Here is a 20,022-nt window from a genome sequence, read left to right as displayed (position 1 = left end):
CCGTGAAGCACTTGGGTGCCAGCAACATGTTGTGGGGGTGTTTTGCTGCAGGAGGGACTAGTGCACTTCACAAAATAGATGGCATCATGAGGTGGGAAAATTATGTGGATATATTGAAGCAACATCTCAAGACATCAGTCAGGAAGTTAAAGCTTGGTTGAAAATGGGTCTTCCAAATGGACAATGACCCCAAGCATACTTCGAAAGTACTTCCAATCCCATAGAACATTTGTGGGCACAACTGAAAAAGTGTGTGCGAGCAAGGAGGCCTACAAACCTGACTCAGTTACATCAGCTCTGTCAGGAGGAATGAGCCAAAATTCACCCAAATTATTGTGGGAAGCTTGTGGAAGGCTACCCGAAACATTTGATCCAAGTTAAACCATTTAAAGGCAATGCTACCAAATACTAATTGAGTGTATGTAAACTTCCGACCCACTGGGAATGTGATGAAAGAAATAAAAGCTGAAATAAATAATTCTCTCTACTATTATTCTGACATTTCACATTCTTAAAATAAAGTGGTGATCCTAACTGACCTAAGACAGGGAATTTATACTAGGATTAAACGTCAGGAATTGTGAAAAATGGATTTTAAATGTATTTGGCTAAGGTGTATGTAAACGTCCGACTTCAACTGTAGATACTATCACATCATCAAAGGAATCATCAATTATGTTTCTGAGATGGCCAGAATATGAATGTTTTTAAGTGTTAGTAAGTAGTCAATTTCATGAACCATGTTTCTCAGGCTACATATTTTAACATGGGTTATTTATTGTCTCTTTTCTGGATTGCTTGTTTGTTGCTATTCTGAGAGGCTGATCCGAGGTAGACATGCCAGTGACATTTTACATTTGAGCCAATGGTACCGAGTAGGCTTCTTCCCTAAGGCAAACCGTTTCAGTGGAAACAGTGGAATTCAATTCTATGGGCATATGATTATTGCTGACAATACCCTTGGTGCTAACAGCCAAAGGAAGATAGATTAGGCTAATTACATTGACTGCACTTCTATTTCTCCGGAATACGATAGAATTAGGATTTCCATGTCCTCTGTTGTCTTATTATGAGAGGAGGACTGGAGCCAAACTCACACCGTCAGTCTCTTCAGCAGTTCGCTGGAGATAATTCTGGAACCCCATGCGGTTCGGGTGAATCCAGTCTCTTCAGCAGTTCGCTATGTTGATGGAGATAATTCTGGAACCCCATGCGGTTCGGGTGAATCCAGTCTCTTCAGCAGTTCGCTATGTTGATGGAGATAATTCTGGAACCCCATGCGGTTCGGGTGAATCCAGTCTCTTCAGCAGTTCGCTATGTTGATGGAGATAATTCTGGAACCCCATGCGGTTCGGGTGAATCCAGTCTCTTAAGCAGTTTGCTATGTTGATGGAGATAATTCTGGAACCTCTGCGGTTCGGGTGAATCCAGTCTCTTAAGCAGTTCGCTGGAGATAATTCTGGAACTCCTGCGGTCCGGGGGAATCCAGTCTCTTTTAAAGAGTGTTGGTTGCTCCCACAGCAAGTCAAAATTGTCACAAAAGGAGACATTCCTGTCTTTGCAAAAGTTTCTTCAGGAAACTCGTCAAGGGCAGCGATACGGCTGTAACGTTCCAAATCCCTTCACAAGGATTTGAACAAGGATGTTCAAGATAATGTTGTAGTTTTACTTCAGTTCCTCGGCGTAACCGCTAACCGTTGTGCTGTTTTAGCAGAAATCTGGGGCACAAACTTGCGGTCCCAGCTGAAAAAAGCTAACCGTGTCGCAGAATCCGTAGCTATCAGAACATCATATTTGATTAAAAAACAATTTAATAAAATACAAAAGGTCATCTCAGATAGTCAGTGTAGCCATTTTGTTAGCTATTTAGCAGTCTTATGGTTAGGGGATAGAAGCTGTTCAGCAGCCTGTTGGTGTCAGACTTGTTGCTCCAGTACCGATTGCCGTGCGGAAGCAGAGAGAACAGTCTATGTCTTGGGTCGCTGGAGTCTAATGATTTTCCAGGACTTTGTTTCACACCCGCCTGACATAGAAGTCCTGGATGTCAGTGGGCTCGGCCCCAGTGATGTACTGGGCTATCTGCACCACCTTCTGTAGCACCATGCCATCGAGGGCGGTGCTGTTTCCATACCAAGCAGTGATGCAGCCAGTCAAGATGTTCTCAATGGTGCAGCTGTAGTAGTTTTTGAGGATTTGAGGGCCCATGGCAAACCTTTTCAACTTCCTGAGGGGGAAGAGTCCCGCCTTCTTCACAACTGTATGTGTGAGTGCCAGGTCACTTACCCCCTCCCTGTAGGCTGTCTCGTCGTTCGCTTTTGATAAGGACCAACCACTGTTTGGTCGTCAGCAAAGTTGATGATGGTGTTGGGAGTCGTGCGTGGCCAGCCAGTCGTGGGTGAACAGGGAGTACAGGAGGGGACTAAGCACGCACCCCTGGGGGACTCCAGTGTCGAGGGTCAGCATGGCGGATGGGTTGTTACCTACCCTCACCCTCACCACCTGGGGTCAGCCCGTCAGGAAGTCCAGGATCCAGTTGCAGATGGAGCTGTTCAGTCACAGGGTCCTTAGCTTGGTGAGACGCTTGGAGGGGACAATGGTGTTACATGCTGAGCTGTAGTCAATGAACAGCATTCTCACATAGGTATTCCTCTTATCTAGCATGGGTGAGGGCAGTGTGGAGTGCAAGTGAGGTTGTGTCATTCTATGTTGGGGCGGTATACAAATTGGAGTGGATCTAAAGTGGCTTGGATGATGGAGGTGATGTGTTCTGAGAACATGCTCTGGAATACCGTCCGGCCCTGCAAGTGTTGACCTGATTAAAAGACCTTACTCAAGTTGGCCTCGGAGAGCGTGATCCCCCTGGTCCTCTGAGTCGGTGAGGGCCGTCACTCACAGTACGGTGTTGTTATTGTCGAAGCGTGCATGAAATGCATTGAGTTCATCTGGAAGAGAGGCGTCGTTGGGGCAGATCACGGCTTTCCTTTCTAATCCGTAATGGAATGTAACCTCTGAACTCTGCATCGCAGCCTATGTAATATGATTCCACCTTGTTCCTATATTGCCCTTTTGCTCATTTGATGACTCTGAGGAGGTTTTAGAGGGACTTCTGGTACTTGTTCCTGCCCTCAGCCGTAGCCTCAGGGTTGTCTACAGTAGCTCTGTGTGTGGTATCCTCAGGGTTGTCTACGGTAGCTCTGTGCGTGGTATCCTCAGGGTTGTCTACGGTAGCTCTGTGTGTGGTATCCTCAGGGTTGTCTATGGTAGCTCTGTGTGTGGTATCCTCAGGGTTGTCTACGGTAGCTCTGTGTGTGGTAGCCCTGTCCTTTAGTTTTGCTCCAACCTCTGTGTTAATCCAGGGCTTTTGATTGGGGAAGCAGCGAAACTTCACCGTAGGACAACGTCTCCGATGCGTTTCCTTATGAAACCGGTGATGGAGGTGGTTAGCTCGTCGATGTTATCTGGAGAGTCTGGGAACATATTCCAGAATCTGTGATTCTGATGACCATTTCTCAACTGAGTGTGTCACGGGTACTTCCTGTTTGAACTTCTGCTTGTAAACAGGAAGCATGAGTATATAGTCAGGATCTGATTTGCCGAATGGTGCACGAGGGAGGGCCTTGTCGGGTAACAGTGGTCTAAGACTTTACTGCCCCTAGTGGTGAATGACACGTGTTGATAGAAGTTGGGCATCACGTGTCTTAGTGACGCAGAATTAAAATGGCTGGGAACAAGAAAAGCAGCCTCAGCATACATGGTTTCTTGCTTGTTTATAACCTCGTACAGTTCGTTGAGTGACAGCTTGTTGTTGTCCTGAGGTGGAATGTATACAACAGTCACGATAACAGATGAAAAGTCCCCCGGGAGACGGGTCAGCATTTGACCATCAGGTATTCCCAAAACAGGTGAACAATGGGTCGAGTCAGCACACTATTTGTTGTTGACGAAGATGCAAAATCCCTTTCGCCTTTCATTTCCCTGACCGCCCTGTCCGCTCGGCGAATGGAAAAGAGAGTGTGAGATAAATAAAGGAAATGAAAAATCCTAATAATAATAATAATAAAATGTTAAATGTCAATAATATTTATGACTTACTATTGTAATAAAGTACCTCTGGCAGCAAACGGAGGACGACAACAGAGAGACAGAACATTAGAGCGTACACACACTGACTTACAACAACCACTCAGACATAGCATACTGTACATACCAACCACACCTACCTGCCATGTAGTGGATGCCCGTGGAAGGTCTGTGACTGTGGCAGGTGGCAGGGAGGGTAGTCTCTGTCTCGGTCTCCCTGGTAGATCTGGGGCTGGTGTGGGAGATGCTGAGGGTGTGACCCGTGCAGGGAGTTCGTGGTACGCCTCCTGGGGGACCCCCTGTTGTCCTGCCCCTGTACCTCCCCCCTCACCGCCACTCCACCCAGGCTGTTCCTCAGGTACCAGTCCCTCAGGCCCTCCAGAGCCAGGGCCTTGTGCAGGCTGCGGATGGGGTCGTCTGGGGTGACGGAGTCAGAGTACTGGGGTGGTCCGAGCTGGTGGTTGTGGTTCAGATTGAGACCGGGTCCTGATCCCGACCCATGCTGGTGCTTTTGGGACTCAATCCCAGACCCCTGGTGGGGGTACAGGGCAGCTGTGGAGGTCCCGGTCGAGGAGGAGGAGGAGGTGGGAGGAAGAGGAGGGTCAGAAGAGGAGGAGGTGTAAGAGGAGAAGTGGAGTACCTCATTCTGGTGGTGCTGGAGAGGGATGAATGGACCACATGACTTGGTACGGGTTACCTTGACCCGGCGTGGCTCTCCAAGTTTCCCCCGGAGCATCAGGGGGCTGGAGTAGGCTGGCGGGCCCCCAGAGATGTGCTGGGGCCCTGGGAGATGTCCCTGGGGGTGGGGGTAGCCGTTGAAGTGAGACGGAGGTGGTACAGGGACAGAGGAAGGGAACTTTCCATTGCCATGGACCTGTTGGACCTGTCTCTGCTGCTGCTGCTTCCCCCATACATAGTCCATCAGGATATCACTGTAAACTCCGCCTCCCCCTCCTCCTCCCTGCTCATAGGAACCTGACGGGGGGCCAGAGGAGGGGCCAGGGGAGTGGCCGCTGACCTGAGACTGATGAGGAACCACCTGGGTCACCTCTGGATTGTCTGACCACTGCTTGGTAGTAGTCACTGTGGATATAGCTGACCTGGAAAAGGAAAGAAATACAATTTTTTATTTTATTTAAACCATTGAAAAAGAAAAACAGGGAGGAGGAGGAGAACAAAAAGAAGAATCCTTTCTGAGATCCAGACTTATAGCTCCAGCCTGCATATATAGCAGCTCACCTGAAGTGATTTTGGACACTAGTGGGTTAGGGTTCGTTTTATAAATTAAGGACTCTATTTAATCAGATCTGCTTCAGCTGACATCTGCACAGCGGATATCGGAGATGGAAATGTGTGACGAGCTGTCAAATCCACAAGTGGCTCCCGCCATTTGCACCTAAAGCGGGCATTGCCATTGGCTGGACGGAGTCACAGTAACAGAAATCCCGTGCAGATGTGATCTACACCTCGATTAGGCTGATAGAAATCCTCAATATTTAGTTGAATTATTTTTTTTCAATTTGAGCGTAATTGTTTCTAAATAGCATACACTTTCTTGCTCGGGAACTTTTCACTTGAGAGGGGCGGGTGTGGCTTCGTGTGACAATGATCACAAGAGCAGCTGCTGACCGATTTGACGGTTCCAACACAGTTCCACCTCAGACATTTCCAAAACACCTGCTACGCGTCTGCTGTTACCGGGTTAATGCTTAATCTGATTGAGTCTAGGCCTAAGACTTCAGCGCACCTGATGTGGTTGTGAACACCTGTTGGTTTAGGGTTAGTTGTACAGATTAAGACTTCAGCGCACCTGATGTGGTTGTGAACACCTGTTGGTTTAGGGTTAGTTGTACAGATTAAGACTTCAGCGCACCTGATGTGGTTGTGAACACCTGTTGGTTTAGGGTTAGTTGTACAGATTAAGACTTCAGCGCACCTGATGTGGTTGTGAACACCTGTTGGTTTAGGGTTAGTTGTACAGATTAAGACTTCAGCGCACCTGATGTGGTTGTGAACACCTGTTGGTTTAGGGTTAGTTGTACAGATTAAGACTTCAGCTCACCTGATGTGGTTGTGGACACCTGTTGGTTTAGGGTTAGTTGTACAGATTAAGACTTCAGCTCACCTGATGTGGTTGTGGACACCTGTTGGTCCGTTCCGAGCGAGGAGGGGTGTGGTAGGTACACTCCTCCCCTCCATATTGCTTCTGGGAAGAGTACAACACACACAGCAAGACTCTGCATTAGGACTACAACATACCAGTCTCAAGACAGGACATATCTAGGAAGTTAGAATGTATGAAACTGGGCCATAGATTCTGTAGGAGACAACATCGCTCTTCCTGGTCAGAATGTATGAAACTGGGCCATAGATTCTGTAGGAGACAACATCGCTCTTCCTGGTCAGAATGTATGAAACTGGGCCATAGATTCTGTAGGAGACAACATCGCTCTTCCTGGTCAGAATGTATGAAACTGGGCCATAGATTCTGTAGGAGACAACATCGCTCTTCCTGGTCAGAATGTATGAAACTGGGCCATAGATTCTGTAGGAGACAACATCGCTCTTCCTGTGTATCAGTGGTTTACGGGAACATTTGAAGAAAGAAAGAAAACCCATTATACACTGAGTGGACAAAACATTAGGAACACCTGCTCTTTCCATGACATCGACTGACCAAGTGAATCCAGGTGAAAGCTATGAATCCCTTATTGATGTCACCTGTTAAATCCACTTCAATCAGTGTAGATGAAGGGGAGGAGACAGGTGGTTAAAGAAGGATTTTTAAGCCTTGAGACAACTGGGACATGGATTGTGTATCTGTGCCATTCAGAGGGTGAATGGACAAGACAAAATATTTAAGTGCCTTTGAACGAGGTATGGTAGTAGGTGCACCAGTTTGTGTAAAGAACTGCAACGCTGCTGGGTTTTTCAGGCTCAACAGTTTCCCGTGTGTATCAAGAATGGTCCACCACACGAATTGTGCAGAGCAACAGCCAGGCTACAGTTAGTCAACTGACAGTCCAGTACAACATTGGTGCCCAAAGACCCATGAAAGAATGCACAACTTGTCCGTACGTTAACGTGAATGCGATATGGCAGCTGACGACCTTACTGAGTTCCACTTCTTTCAGCAAAACAAGAAAAAAGAAACTGTGGTTGCATTGGACTGAGGAACGAAAACACTGGAGGATGTGAAAAACGTGATCTGGTCTGATGAATACTCCGTTTCTGCTGTTTCACGCTGATGGGAGGACTAAGGTATGGAGAAAACCACGAGTACATACATCCATCATGCCGCGTGTCAACATTGCAGGCTGGTGGTGGTGGTGGTGTGATGGTGGTGGTGGTGGTGGTGTGATGGTGGTGATGGTGTGGTGGTGGTGGTGGTGGTGTGATGGTGGTGGTGGTGGTGTGATGGTGGTGGTGGTGGTGGTGGTGTGATGGTGTGGTGGTGGTGGTGGTGGTGGTGTGATGGTGGTGGTGGTGGTGTGATGGTGGTGGTGGTGTGATGGTGGTGGTGGTGGTGGTGATGGTGTAGGGCGTGTTTTCATGGCACACATTGGGCACCTTTGATAAAAGTGGTACAACGTTTAAATACCAAAGGACATCTGAACATCGTAGCCAATCAGGTGCATCCCTTCATGGCAGCAGTGTATCCTGTATCCATCAGCAGGATAATGCCCGATGCCACGAATGGTCCAGGAATGGTTCCACGATCATCACAGTGAATTCCATCTTACTGCAGTGGCCTGCCCAGTCAACAAGTCTCCATCCCAATTGAGCGTCTGTGGGATGAGATGGAACGAACTATTCGGAGTACAGATCCACAACCAGCCAACTTGACACAACTGTGGGGAAGCCTTGGAGTCAACATGAGCCAGCATCCCTGTGGAAACGCTCTCAAACACCTTAGTAGAGTTCCCTGACGAATTGAGGCTGTTCTGAGGACAAAAAGGATGTTCTGAGGACAAAAAGGATGTTCTGAGGACCAAAAGGGTCTGCAACTCATATATTAGGAAGGTGTCCCTAATTTTTTGTGTGAACTCATTGTAGATGTGGATAGAATAGATGGTTCCTAGTGGCAAATAGATACAAACCCGGCAGTTTGTACAGACTAGTTTGTATCATCAGTTTGTACAAACTAGTTTGTATCATCAGTTTGTACTGATGATACAAACTAGTACAGACTAGTTTGTATCACAGACTAGTTTGTATCACCAGTTTGTACAGACTAGTTTGTATCACCAGTTTGTACAGACTAGTTTGTATCATCAGTTTGTACAGACTAGTTTGTATCATCAGTCTGTACAAACAGTAACTTATTAATTTACTTTATACGATTACACAGTATGACATTTGCATTTTTTTTTTATCTTTAAAACACTTTGACAATTGCTGATGTAAAAAAAAAGGACTTTAGAAAATACATGTGAACGATCTCCATTAGGTCAGAGAGATAGTGTGTAGCTGCAGCAGTACCTGGCGGAGAGGGCCAGTGAGTTGGGTTGCGTGGTGGTCCTCATCGCATAATAGATCTCAACAGGAGAAAGCTTCCTACACAGCCTGCTGTCTGGACTACTGCTGCTCCCATTACCATTACCAGGGGCCAGCCGGGGCCGAGACGGAGACAGGCAGTCTGGGGCCACACCCGAAGACTCATCTAGAGACAGAGAGAGGCGAGCCAGAGAAAAGACAGAGACGGATGAAAGTTTGGTGAGGACTGAAAGTAAACATTTGCATCACTAGGATGTACTGTGTTAGCATGACTAGGATGTAATGTGTTAGCATGACTAGGATGTACTGTGTTAGCATGACTAGGATGTACTGTGTTAGCATGACTAGGATGTACTGTGTTAGCATGACTAGGATGTACTGTGTTAGCATGACTAGGATGTAATGTGTTAGCATGACTAGGATGTAATGTGTTAGCATGACTAGGATGTACTGTGTTAGCATGACTAGGATGTACTGTGTTAGCATGACTAGGATGTACTGTGTTAGCATGACTAGGATGTACTTTGTTAGCATGACTAGGATGTACTGTGTTAGCATGACTAGGATGTACTGTGTTAGCATGACTAGGATGTACTGTGTTAGCATGACTAGGATGTACTGTGTTAGCATGACTAGGATGTACTGTATTTAACATGACTAGGATGTAATGTGTTAGCATGACTAGGATGTACTGTGTTAGCATGACTAGGATGTAATGTGTTAGCATGACTAGGATGTACTGTATTTAACATGACTAGGATGTACTGTGTTAGCATGACTAGGATGTACTGTATTTAACATGACTAGGATGTACTGTATTTAACATGACTAGGATGTAATGTGTTAGCATGACTAGGATGTACTGTGTTAGCATGACTAGGATGTACTGTGTTAACATGACTAGGATGTACTTTGTTAGCATAACAAGGATCTTCCTATTGTCTTACCGTTGTCATGGTCCCCTGTAGAATCAGACGTGGAGCTGCTCTCTGAGTTCACCGTGTCATCTGTGGAGGAATACACACACACACACACACACACACACACACACACACACAAACACACACACACACACACACAGTCAGATTTCAACATAGTCAGATTGCACCATGTAACTTCACACACTGTCCCTTATATCTAAATCTTAACCTGAAATCTGTGCCTTGTGACATTTCCATGCATGTCCCCTATAAGAATCAGTCCACGATTGACATTAGAATTGCTCTGCGTATCTCCGGTAATATTCAGCCCTCACCCTGTGCTCTCCGTGTACACACCACCATTTTTTTTTATTTATTTCACCTTTATTTAACCAGGTAGGCTAGTTGAGAACACCTTTATTTAACCAGGTAGGCCAGTTGAGAACACCTTTATTTAACCAGGTAGGCTAGTTGAGAACACCTTTATTTAACCAGGTAGGCCAGTTGAGAACACCTTTATTTAACCAGGTAGGCCAGTTGAGAACACCTTTATTTAACCAGGTAGGCAAGTTGAGAACAAGTTCTCATTTACAATTGCGACCTGGCCAAGATAAAGCAAAGCAGTTCGACACATACAACGACACAGAGTTACACATGGAGTAAAACAAACATACAGTCAATAATGCAGTATAAACAAGTCTATATACGATGTGAGCAAATGAGGTGAGAAGGGAGGTAAAGGCAAAAAAGGCCATGGTGGCAAAGTAAATACAATATAGCAAGTAAAACACTGGAATGGTAGATTTGCAATGGAAGAATGTGCAAAGTAGAAATAAAAATAATGGGGTGCAAAGGAGCAAAATAAATAAATTAAATACAGTAGGGAAAGAGGTAGTTGTTTGGGCTAAATTATAGGTGGGCTATGTACAGGTGCAGTAATCTGTGAGCTGCTCTGACAGTTGGTGCTTAAAGCTAGTGAGGGAGATAAGTGTTTCCAGTTTCAGAGATTTTTGTAGTTCGTTCCAGTCATTGGCAGCAGAGAACTGGAAGGAGAGGCGGCCAAAGAGAGAATTGGTTTTGGGGGTGACTAGAGAGATATACAGTACCTGCTATACCACATGGGCTGCATCTGAGTACGGCACACACTTCTCTATTTAGTAGTGCACTAAAACACAGTGTGGCCAAAAGTAGTGCACTAAAGCTCAGTGTGGCCAAAAGTAGTGCACTAAAACACACTCTGGCCAAAAGTAGTGCGCTAAAACACAGTCTGGCCAAAAGTAGTGCACTAAAACACAGTCTGGCCAAAAGTAGTGCACTAAATCACAGTCTGGCCAAAAGTGGTGCACTAAATAGGGAATAGGGTGCCATTTCAGAGTGCCCATGGTAGAGTGAGTCAGGTGGTAGTTACATAACTGGTAGCATTGTTCTCTGTCTGTCCACCATGCCTCCATGTGCTTTCCCTGGACATCGTGTGTGTGTGTGTGTGTGTGTCAGCCCAGTAATAACGAGACTGTTCCGGACTTCCTCCTCTCCTCTGTAACAATGTCCACCCTCCCTTTCTATCTCCCCCAGTCCGTCCCTCCCTTTCTATCTCCCCCAGTCCGTCCCTCCCTTTCTATCTCCCCCAGTCCGTCCCTCCCTTTCTATCTCCCCCAGTCCGTCCCTCCCTTTCTATCTCCCCCAGTCCGTCCCTCCCTTTCTATCTCCCCCAGTCCGTCCCTGCCTTTCCAGGGTCAATGTTTTTTTTTTCCAGGCATGGAAGTGGAACCTGAGTTCCTAAGGAATCTAACAACCACGGTATTAAACACACACACACACACACACACGGTTCCCACAGTGCAACCATGACATCATAATCCTCTGATCCATTCCTAAGTGCTACCTGTGTGTGTGTGTGTGTGTGTGTGTGTGGCTCTGTGTGTGTGTGTGTGTGTGTGTGTGGCTCTGTGTGTGTGTGTGTGTGTGTGTGTGGCTCTCTGTGTGTGTGTGTGTGTGATTGTGTGTGTGTGTGTGTGCGATTGTGTGTGTGTGTTTGTGTGTGTTTCCTGACTGGATTCTGTGTAATTACTGGGACAGTGAAGCATGTTGTATTGTTTTGCCTTCATACATCACATGTTTGTATTTGATAATCAAACAAAGACTACGAGGTCAAAGGTCGAAGTGCAGACTGTTAGCTGCAATTTGAGGGAATTTTCATGAATATGAACCGTTCTTTTTGTACATAGTCGACAAATTCACTTACATGTGTATTAAAGTAGTCAAAGGTTTAGAATGGTGAATAACGTATTGTGTCATTTTGGAGACACTTTCACTGCAAACAAGAATACAATATGTTTCTGAACACATCTACATTAAATTTGAATGCTGCCATGGTTACGGATAATCCTGAATGAATCGTGAATAATGAGGAGTGAGAGGGTTACAGAGGGTCAAATATCAAACCCCCAAGACAGGCTAACCTTTCACCATTACAATAACAGGAGAGGTTAGCATTTTATATCATAGCCCCAAGACATGCTAACCTTTCACCATTACAATAACAGGGGTAGTTAGCATTTTATATCATAGCCCCAAGACATGCTAACCTCTCACCATCACAATAACAGGAGAGGTTAGCATTTTATACCAAACCCCCAAGACATGCTAACCTCTCACCATTACAATAACAGAGGAGGTTAGCATTTTATATCATAACCCCAAGACATGCTAACCTCTCACCATTACAATAACAGGAGAGGTTAGCATTTTATATCATACCCCCAAGACATGCTAACCTCTCACCATTACAATAACAGGAGAGGTTAGCATTTTATATCATACCCCCAAGACATGCTAACCTCTCACCATTACAATAACAGGGGAGGTTAGCATTTAATATCATACCCCCAAGACATGCTAACCTCTCACCATTACAATAACAGGAGAGGTTAGCATTTTATATCATACCCCCAAGACATGCTAACCTCTCACCATTACAATAACAGGGGAGGTTAGCATTTAATATCATACCTCCAAGACATGCTAACCTCTCACCATTACAATAACAGGGGAGGTTAGCATTTTCACAGTAAAAGGTGGTACGTTATTACCCGTGTGACATCCTCTGTGCACAGTCCTCTTGCTGTGCGCCGGGTGCTGATCAGAATCTACACGGCGTCTCAGGGCACCGCTGAACAGCGCCTTCTTCGGCTTCCTCTGACACACCTCCTCCTACACATCAAAAGATGGGTTTATTTAGTTTATGTTGTCGTCACATTCACCGTTCAATACCATTCTCGTAGCAGTACAAAAAACGAGATTGTGCTGTCTCTCACCCTACAATGCATCTTACCACCTGTATTCAGGTGTCCTGTGTGAATTTAAGTGTGCTCTCTCTAATTCTCTCTTTCTTTCTCTCTCTCGGATGACCTGAGCCCTAGGACCATGCCTCAGGACTACCTGACATGATGACTCCTTGCTGTCCCCAGTCCACCTGGCCGTGCTGCTGCTCCAGTTTCAACTGTTCTGCCTTATTATTATTGGACCATGCTGGTCATTTATGAACATTTGAACATCTTGGCCATGTTCAGTTATAATTTCCACCCAGCACAGCCAGAAGAGGACTGGCCACCCCACATAGCCTTGTTCCTCTCTAGGTTTCTTCCTAGGTTTTGGCCTTTCTAGGGAGTTTTTCCTAGCAACCGTGCTTCTACACCTGCATTGCTTGCTGTTTGGGGTTTTAGGCTGGGTTTCTGTACAGCACTTTGAGATATCAGCTGATGTACGAAGGGCTATATAAATAATTTTGATTTGATCTGAAAAATGATCAGAGGGATAACAGGTTAAATTAGGAGGGGGGGGGGGGTTCTGCTTTCTGAGTAGAATGTATCAGTCTGTGTGGTAATATTAAAATCCTCTTTTACCTCTGTCTTTATAATAGTCTTGGGTCCGTGGCGGTAGGATCCGACCCTTCGGCGAACGTTGGGGCGTCTCTCCCCAGCCTCCAGGGGGAAATCACCAGGAAGCTCTCCTGTCAACTCCTGTTAAAGACGCATACACCACATTAACAAGATAAATCACCAGGAAGCTCTCCTGTTATAGACGAATACACCACATTAACAAGATAAATCACCAGGAAGCTCTCCTGTTATAGACGAATACACCACATTAACAAGATAAATCACCAGGAAGCTCTCCTGTCAACTCCTGTTATAGACGAATACACCACATTAACAAGATAAATCACCCGGAAGCTCTCCTGTTATAGGAGAATACACCACATTAACAAGATAAATCACCAGGAAGCTCTCCTGTTAAAGACGAATACACCACATTAACAAGATAAATCACCAAGAAGCTCTCCTGTTATAGACGAATACACCACATTAACAAGATAAATCACCAGGAAGCTCTCCTGTTATAGACGAATACACCACATTAACAAGATAAATCACCAGGAAGCTCTCCTGTCAACTCCTGTTATAGGCAGGTCCTGGACAGGACAAAAAGACACGGAACATTACCAGAAGTAAACCTGACATACTAGTCATCAGTATTTGGCTGTGAGTATGTGTACCAGAAGTAAACCTGACATACTAGTCGTTAGTATTTGGCTGTGAGTATGTGTACTGACCGCCTCCTGCAGACAGACTCTCCGTAGCTCAGCCAGTCTGCTATTCAGTAGAGTCTCGAGACTGCGTCTTCTCTCCTGTAGTTCTGTCATCCTTTCAACAGCCTCCGGACTGCCACCCAGCAGGTCTACACAACACACAGAAGAAGGAGATGACATGCTAAGTGTTGATCAAACATGGCTATACATTCTTTCACTAAAAACTAAAATTGCTATCGCTAAATTAGGTATATAAAATACATGTTTTATTTCCTCACCAGGTACTGAGATGAGATGACCCTTGACCTCCATGTCAGGTGTGTCCCAGGTGACCTCGCTGCTCTCAGTGCATCCCAACAGATCACTCACCTGCACACACAGAGGAGGAGGAATCAGACATGTCGGGTGTGTTCGCTGCTCTCAGTGCATCCCAACAGATCTCACACACGCATACATACACACACAGAGGGGGGATAGACCAGAGGTAAGGACCAGAGGGACGGACCAGAGGGACGGACCAGGAGGACGGACCAGGAGGACGGACCAGAGGGACGGACCAGGAGGACTAGGGACCTATCCCTAACCATCTCTCCTCTATCCCTAGCCCCTAGACACCTCTCCTCTATCCCTAACCCCTAGACAGCTCTCCTCTATCCCTAGCCCCCTCTCCCCTATCTCTAGCCACCTCTCCTCTATCCCTAACCCCTAGACACCTCTCCTCTATCCCTAGCCCCTAGCCACCTCTCCTCTATCCCTAGCCCCTAGACACCTCTCCTCTATCCCTAGCCCCTAGACACCTCTCCTCTATCCCTAGCCCCTAGACACCTCTCCTCTATCCCTAGCCCCCTCTCCTCTATCCCTAGCCCCTAGACACCTCTCCTCTATCCCTAGCCCCTAGCCACCTCTCCTCTATCCCTAGCCCCTAGACACCTCTCCTCTATCCCTAGCCCCTAGACACCTCTCCTCTATCCCTAGCCCCTAGCCACCTCTCCTCTATCCCTAACCCCTAGACACCTCTCCTCTATCCCTAGCCCCTAGACACCTCTCCTCTATCCCTAGCCCCTAGACACCTCTCCTCTATCCCTAGCCCCTAGACACCTCTCCTCTATCCCTAGCCCCTAGACACCTCTCCTCTATCCCTAGCCCCTAGACACCTCTCCTCTATCCCTAACCACCTCTCCTCTATCCCTAGCCCCTAGACACCTCTCCTCTATCCCTAACCCCTAGACACCTCTCCTCTATCCCTAGCCCCTAGACACCTCTCCTCTATCCCTAGCCCCTAGACACCTCTCCTCTATCCCTAGCCCCTAGACACCTCTCCTCTATCCCTAGCCCCTAGACACCTCTCCTCTATCCCTAGCCCCTAGACACCTCTCCTCTATCCCTAACCCCTAGACACCTCTCCTCTATCCCTAGCCCCTAGACACCTCTCCTCTATCCCTAGCCCCTAGACACCTCTCCTCTATCCCTAGCCCCTAGCCACCTCTCCTCTATCCCTAGCCCCTAGACACCTCTCCTCTATCCCTAGCCCCTAGACACCTCTCCTCTATCCCTAGCCCCTAGCCACCTCTCCTCTATCCCTAACCCCTAGACACCTCTCCTCTATCCCTAGCCCCTAGACACCTCTCCTCTATCCCTAGCCCCTAGACACCTCTCCTCTATCCCTAGCCACCTCTCCTCTATCCCTAACCACCTCTCCTCTATCCCTAGCCCCTAGACACCTCTCCTCTATCCCTAACCCCTAGACACCTCTCCTCTATCCCTAGCCCCTAGACACCTCTCCTCTATCCCTAACCCCTAGACACCTCTCCTCTATCCCTAGCCCCTAGACACCTCTCCTCTATCCCTAACCCCTAGACACCTCTCCTCTATCCCTAACCCCTAGACACCTCTCCTCTATCCCTAACCCCTAGACACCTCTCCTCTATCCCTAGGCCCCTCTCCTCTATCCCTAACCCCTAGACACCTCTCCTCTATCCCTAGCCCCTAGCCCCCTCTCCTCTATCCCTAGCCCCTAGCCCCCTCTCCTCTATCCCTAGCCCCTAGACACCTCTCCTCTATCCCTAGCCCCTAGACACCTCTCCTCTATCCCTAGCCCCTAGACACCTCTCCTCTATCCCTAGCCCCTAGACACCTCTCCTCTATCCCTAGCCCCTAGACACCTCTCCTCTATCCCTAGCCCCTAGACACCTCTCCTCTATCCCTAACCCCTAGACACCTCTCCTCTATCCCTAGCCCCTAGCCCCCTCTCCTCTATCCACAATATGGGTTATATTTATTATTATTTATTATTATTATTTATTTATTTATTTATACGGAGACTTGATTACACACAGGTGGATTGTATTTATCGTCATTAGTCATTTAGGTCAACATTGTATCATTCAGAAATCCTCACTGAACTTCTGGAGAGAGTTTGCTGCACTGAAAGTAAAGAGGCAGAATAATTTTGCACGCCCAATTTTTCAGTTTTTGATTTGTTAAAAAAGTTTGAAATATCCAATAAATGTCGTTCCACTTCATGATTGTGTCCCACTTGTTGTTGATTCTTTACAAAAAAATACAGTTTTATATCTTTATGTTTGAAGCCTGAAATGTGGCAAAAGGTCGCAAAGTTCAAGGGGGCCGAATACTTTCGCAAGGCACTGTATACCTATCCAACCCTTTCAATTGCCTAGGGTGATGGCAGTAGGCGGTAGGGGGCTAGCTAGTAGGGGGCTAGAGAGTAGGGGCCTAGAGAGTAGGGGCCTAGAGAGTAGGGGCCTAGAGAGTAGGGGGCCTAGAGAGTAGGGGCCTAGAGAGTAGGGGGCTAGAGAGTAGGGGGCTAGAGGGTAGGGGCCTAGAGAGTAGGGGGCTAGAGAGTAGGGGGCTAGAGAGTAGGGGGCTAGAGAGTAGGGGCCTAGAGAGTAGGGGGCCTAGAGAGTAGGGGGCTAGAGAGTAGGGGGCTAGAGAGTAGGGGGCCTAGAGAGTTTGGGGCCTAGAGATTAGGGGGCCTAGGGAGTAGGGGGCTAGGGAGTAGGGGGCTAGGGAGTAGGGGGCTAGGGGGTAGGGGGCTAGAGAGTAGGGGCCCTAGAGAGTAGGGGGCTAGCGAGTAGGGGGCTAGCAGGTAGGGGTTCTAGAGAGTAGGGGGCCTAGAGAGTAGGGGGCCTAGAGAGTAGGGGGGCTAGAGAGTAGGGGGCTAGCAGGGTAGGGGGCCTCGAGAGTAGCAGGCCTAGAGAGTAGGGGCCTAGAGAGTAGGGGGCGAGAGAGTAGGGGGCGAGAGAGTAGTGGGCTAGAGAGTAGGGGGCTAGAGAGTAGTGGGCTAGAGAGTAGGGGGCTAGAGAGTAGTGGGCTAGAGAGTAGGGGGCCTAGAGAGTAGGGGATAGCGAGTAGGGGATAGCGAGTAGGGGGCCTCGAGAGTAGGGGGCCTAGAGAGTAGGGGGCTAGAGAGTAGGGGGCTAGAGAGTAGGGGGCTAGAGAGTAGGGGGCTAGAGAGTAGTGGCCTAGAGAGTAGGGGGCTAGAGAGTAGGGGGCTAGCGAGTAGGGGGCTAGAGAGTAGGGGCCTAGAAAGTAGGGGGCTAGAGAGTAGGGGGCTAGAGAGTAGGGGGCTAGAGAGTAGGGGGCCTAGAGAGTAGGGGGCCTAGAGAGTAGGGGGCTAGAGAGTAGGGGGCTAGAGAGTAGGGGGCTAAGGAGTAGGGGGCTAGAGAGTAGGGGGCTAGCTAGTAGGGGGCCTCGAGAGTAGGGGGCCTAGAGAGTAGGGGGCCTAGAGAGTAGGGGCCTAGAGAGTAGGGGGCTAGAGAGTAGGGGCTAGCAAGTAGGGGGCCTCGAGAGTAGGGGGCCTAGAGAGTAGGGGGCTAGAGAGTAGGGGGCTAGAGAGTAGGGGGCCTCGAGAGTAGGGGGCCTAGAGAGTAGGGGGCTAGAGAGTAGGGGGCTAGAGAGTAGGGGGCTAGAGAGTAGGGGCTAGCAAGTAGGGGGCCTCGAGAGTAGGGGGCTAGAGAGTAGGGGGCTAGAGAGTAGGGGGCTAGAGAGTAGGGGGCTAGAGAGTAGGGGCCTAGAGAGTAGGGGGCTAGAGAGTAGGGGGCTAGAGAGTAGGGGGCTAGAGAGTAGGGTGCTAGCGAGTAGGGGCCTAGAGAGTAGGGGGCTAGAGAGTAGGGGCCTAGAAAGTAGGGGGCTAGAGAGTAGGGGGCCTAGAGAGTAGGGGGCCTAGAGAGTAGGGGGCTAGAGAGTAGGGGGCTAGAGAGTAGGGGCCTAGAGAGTAGGGGCCTAGAGAGTAGGGGCCTAGAGAGTAGGGGCCTAGAGAGTAGGGGGCTAGAGAGTAGGGGGCTAGAGAGTAGGGGGCTAGAGAGTAGGGGCCTAGAGAGTAGGGGCCTAGAGAGTAGGGGCCTAGAGAGTAGGGGCCTAGAGAGTAGGGGGCCTAGAGAGTAGGGGGCCTAGAGAGTAGGGGGCCTAGAGAGTAGGGGGTTAGAGAGTAGGGGGCTAGAGAGTAGGGGGCTAGAGAGTAGGGGCCCAGGGTTCAATACTGCAGCCAAAACAGATTTTACTTGGCAGTGCGACAAACATTTGAATTGATCGCATCGGTGCCAGGGAATATATTTGACCTGGTTACGTACAATCAATCATGATTTAACCAAACAGTAAATGTGCAAATCGACCAGAAACAAACCACCTTTCTGAAGAGGGAACAACGACAGGGGAATGTCCCTGTCTGTCTGTGTCGGGGCTCTACATACAGTGGAGATTTCCGGAAGCCAGATCATCCCTGTCGGTGACCAGCTTGGGTATGTCAAAGAAATACTGTTATAATGCTATGTATATATATATATATATTTGTTTTAAATCTAGGCTATATAATGGATTTTCTTTTTAAACAAACAGATGGATTCCAGAAAGATATTCGTTCATTATGGCAATTATTTATCACACATGCGCTGCACCACATATCAGTCAGTCAGAGCAGCCTGGTCTCATAGACTAGACGTAACAACAGTAAAAGTAAGTCCGGGACACTGAAATTAGTATGATATGTTACGTTTGGTATGGTTACACAAGACTGAAGGTTCCTACAGGCAAAACGGAAACAATGGTGGTTGGTCGGGGTGGATGGGTGGGCATTTAACGTCTAGCAACCCAAAGCTCTTTAGCAACTTTGCAAACACATGCTACATTTTAGCTACAGTAGGGGGCTAAGGAGTAGGGGGCTAGGGAGTAAGGGGCTAGGGAGTAGGGGGCTAGGGAGTAGGGGGCTAGGGAGTAGGGGGCTAAGGAGTAGGGGGCTAAGGAGTAGGGGGCTAAGGAGTAGGGGGCTAAGGAGTAGGGGGCTAGGGAGTAAGGGGCTAGGGAGTAGGGGGCTAAGGGGTAGGGGGCTAGGGAGTAGGGGGCTAGGGAGTAGGGGGCTAAGGAGTAGGATGCTAGGGAGTAGGATGCTAGGGAGTAAGGGGCTAGGGAGTAGGGGGCTAAGGAGTAGGGGGCTAAGGAGTAGGGGGCTAGGGAGTAAGGGGCTAGGGAGTAGGGGGCTAAGGAGTAGGGGGCTAAGGAGTAGGGGGCTAAGGAGTAGGGGGCTAGGGAGTAGGGGGCTAGGGAGTAGGGGGCTAAGGAGTAGGGGGCTAGGGAGTAGGGGGCTAAGGAGTAGGGGGCTAGGGAGTAGGGGGCTAGAGAGTAGGGGCCTAGAGAGTAGGGGCCTAGAGAGTAGGGGGCTAGAGAGTAGGGGGCTAAGGAGTAGGGGGCTAGGGAGTAGGGGGCTAGGGAGTAGGGGGCTAAGGAGTAGGGGGCTAGGGAGTAGGGGGCTAAGGAGTAGGGGCCTAGGGAGTAGGGGGCTAGGGAGGAGGGGGCTAAGGAGTAGGGGGCTAGGGAGTAAGGGGCTAGGGAGTAGGGGGCTAAGGAGTAGGGGGCTAGGGAGTAAGGGGCTAGGGAGTAGGGGGCTAGGGAGTAGGGGGCTAAGGAGTAGGGGGCTAGGGAGTA

General features: G+C 48.4%; 1 protein-coding gene across 1 annotated transcript in view; it reads right to left on the bottom strand.

Annotated features, from left to right (window-relative positions):
- The window catches only part of ccdc120a (coiled-coil domain containing 120a), a 92,139-nt gene that overhangs the window by 14,489 nt on the left and 57,628 nt on the right, over positions 1-20,022 (bottom strand). Inside the window, exons 3-10 of the mRNA XM_031794879.1 lie at positions 14,364-14,454; positions 14,110-14,234; positions 13,400-13,516; positions 12,587-12,707; positions 9,525-9,584; positions 8,563-8,743; positions 6,206-6,286; positions 4,221-5,180 (exon numbers count right to left, since the gene is read on the bottom strand). Coding sequence (XP_031650739.1) covers positions 4,221-5,180; positions 6,206-6,286; positions 8,563-8,743; positions 9,525-9,584; positions 12,587-12,707; positions 13,400-13,516; positions 14,110-14,234; positions 14,364-14,454 — 1,736 coding nt within the window. The remainder of the gene's footprint in view (positions 1-4,220; positions 5,181-6,205; positions 6,287-8,562; positions 8,744-9,524; positions 9,585-12,586; positions 12,708-13,399; positions 13,517-14,109; positions 14,235-14,363; positions 14,455-20,022) is intronic.

This window comes from Oncorhynchus kisutch, linkage group LG17 (assembly GCF_002021735.2).
Source record: "Oncorhynchus kisutch isolate 150728-3 linkage group LG17, Okis_V2, whole genome shotgun sequence".
In the NCBI taxonomy this organism is placed as follows: domain Eukaryota; kingdom Metazoa; phylum Chordata; class Actinopteri; order Salmoniformes; family Salmonidae; genus Oncorhynchus; species Oncorhynchus kisutch.
The sequence above is the reverse complement of the archived record's forward strand: the minus strand, read 5'-3'. Positions and strand labels throughout refer to the sequence as shown.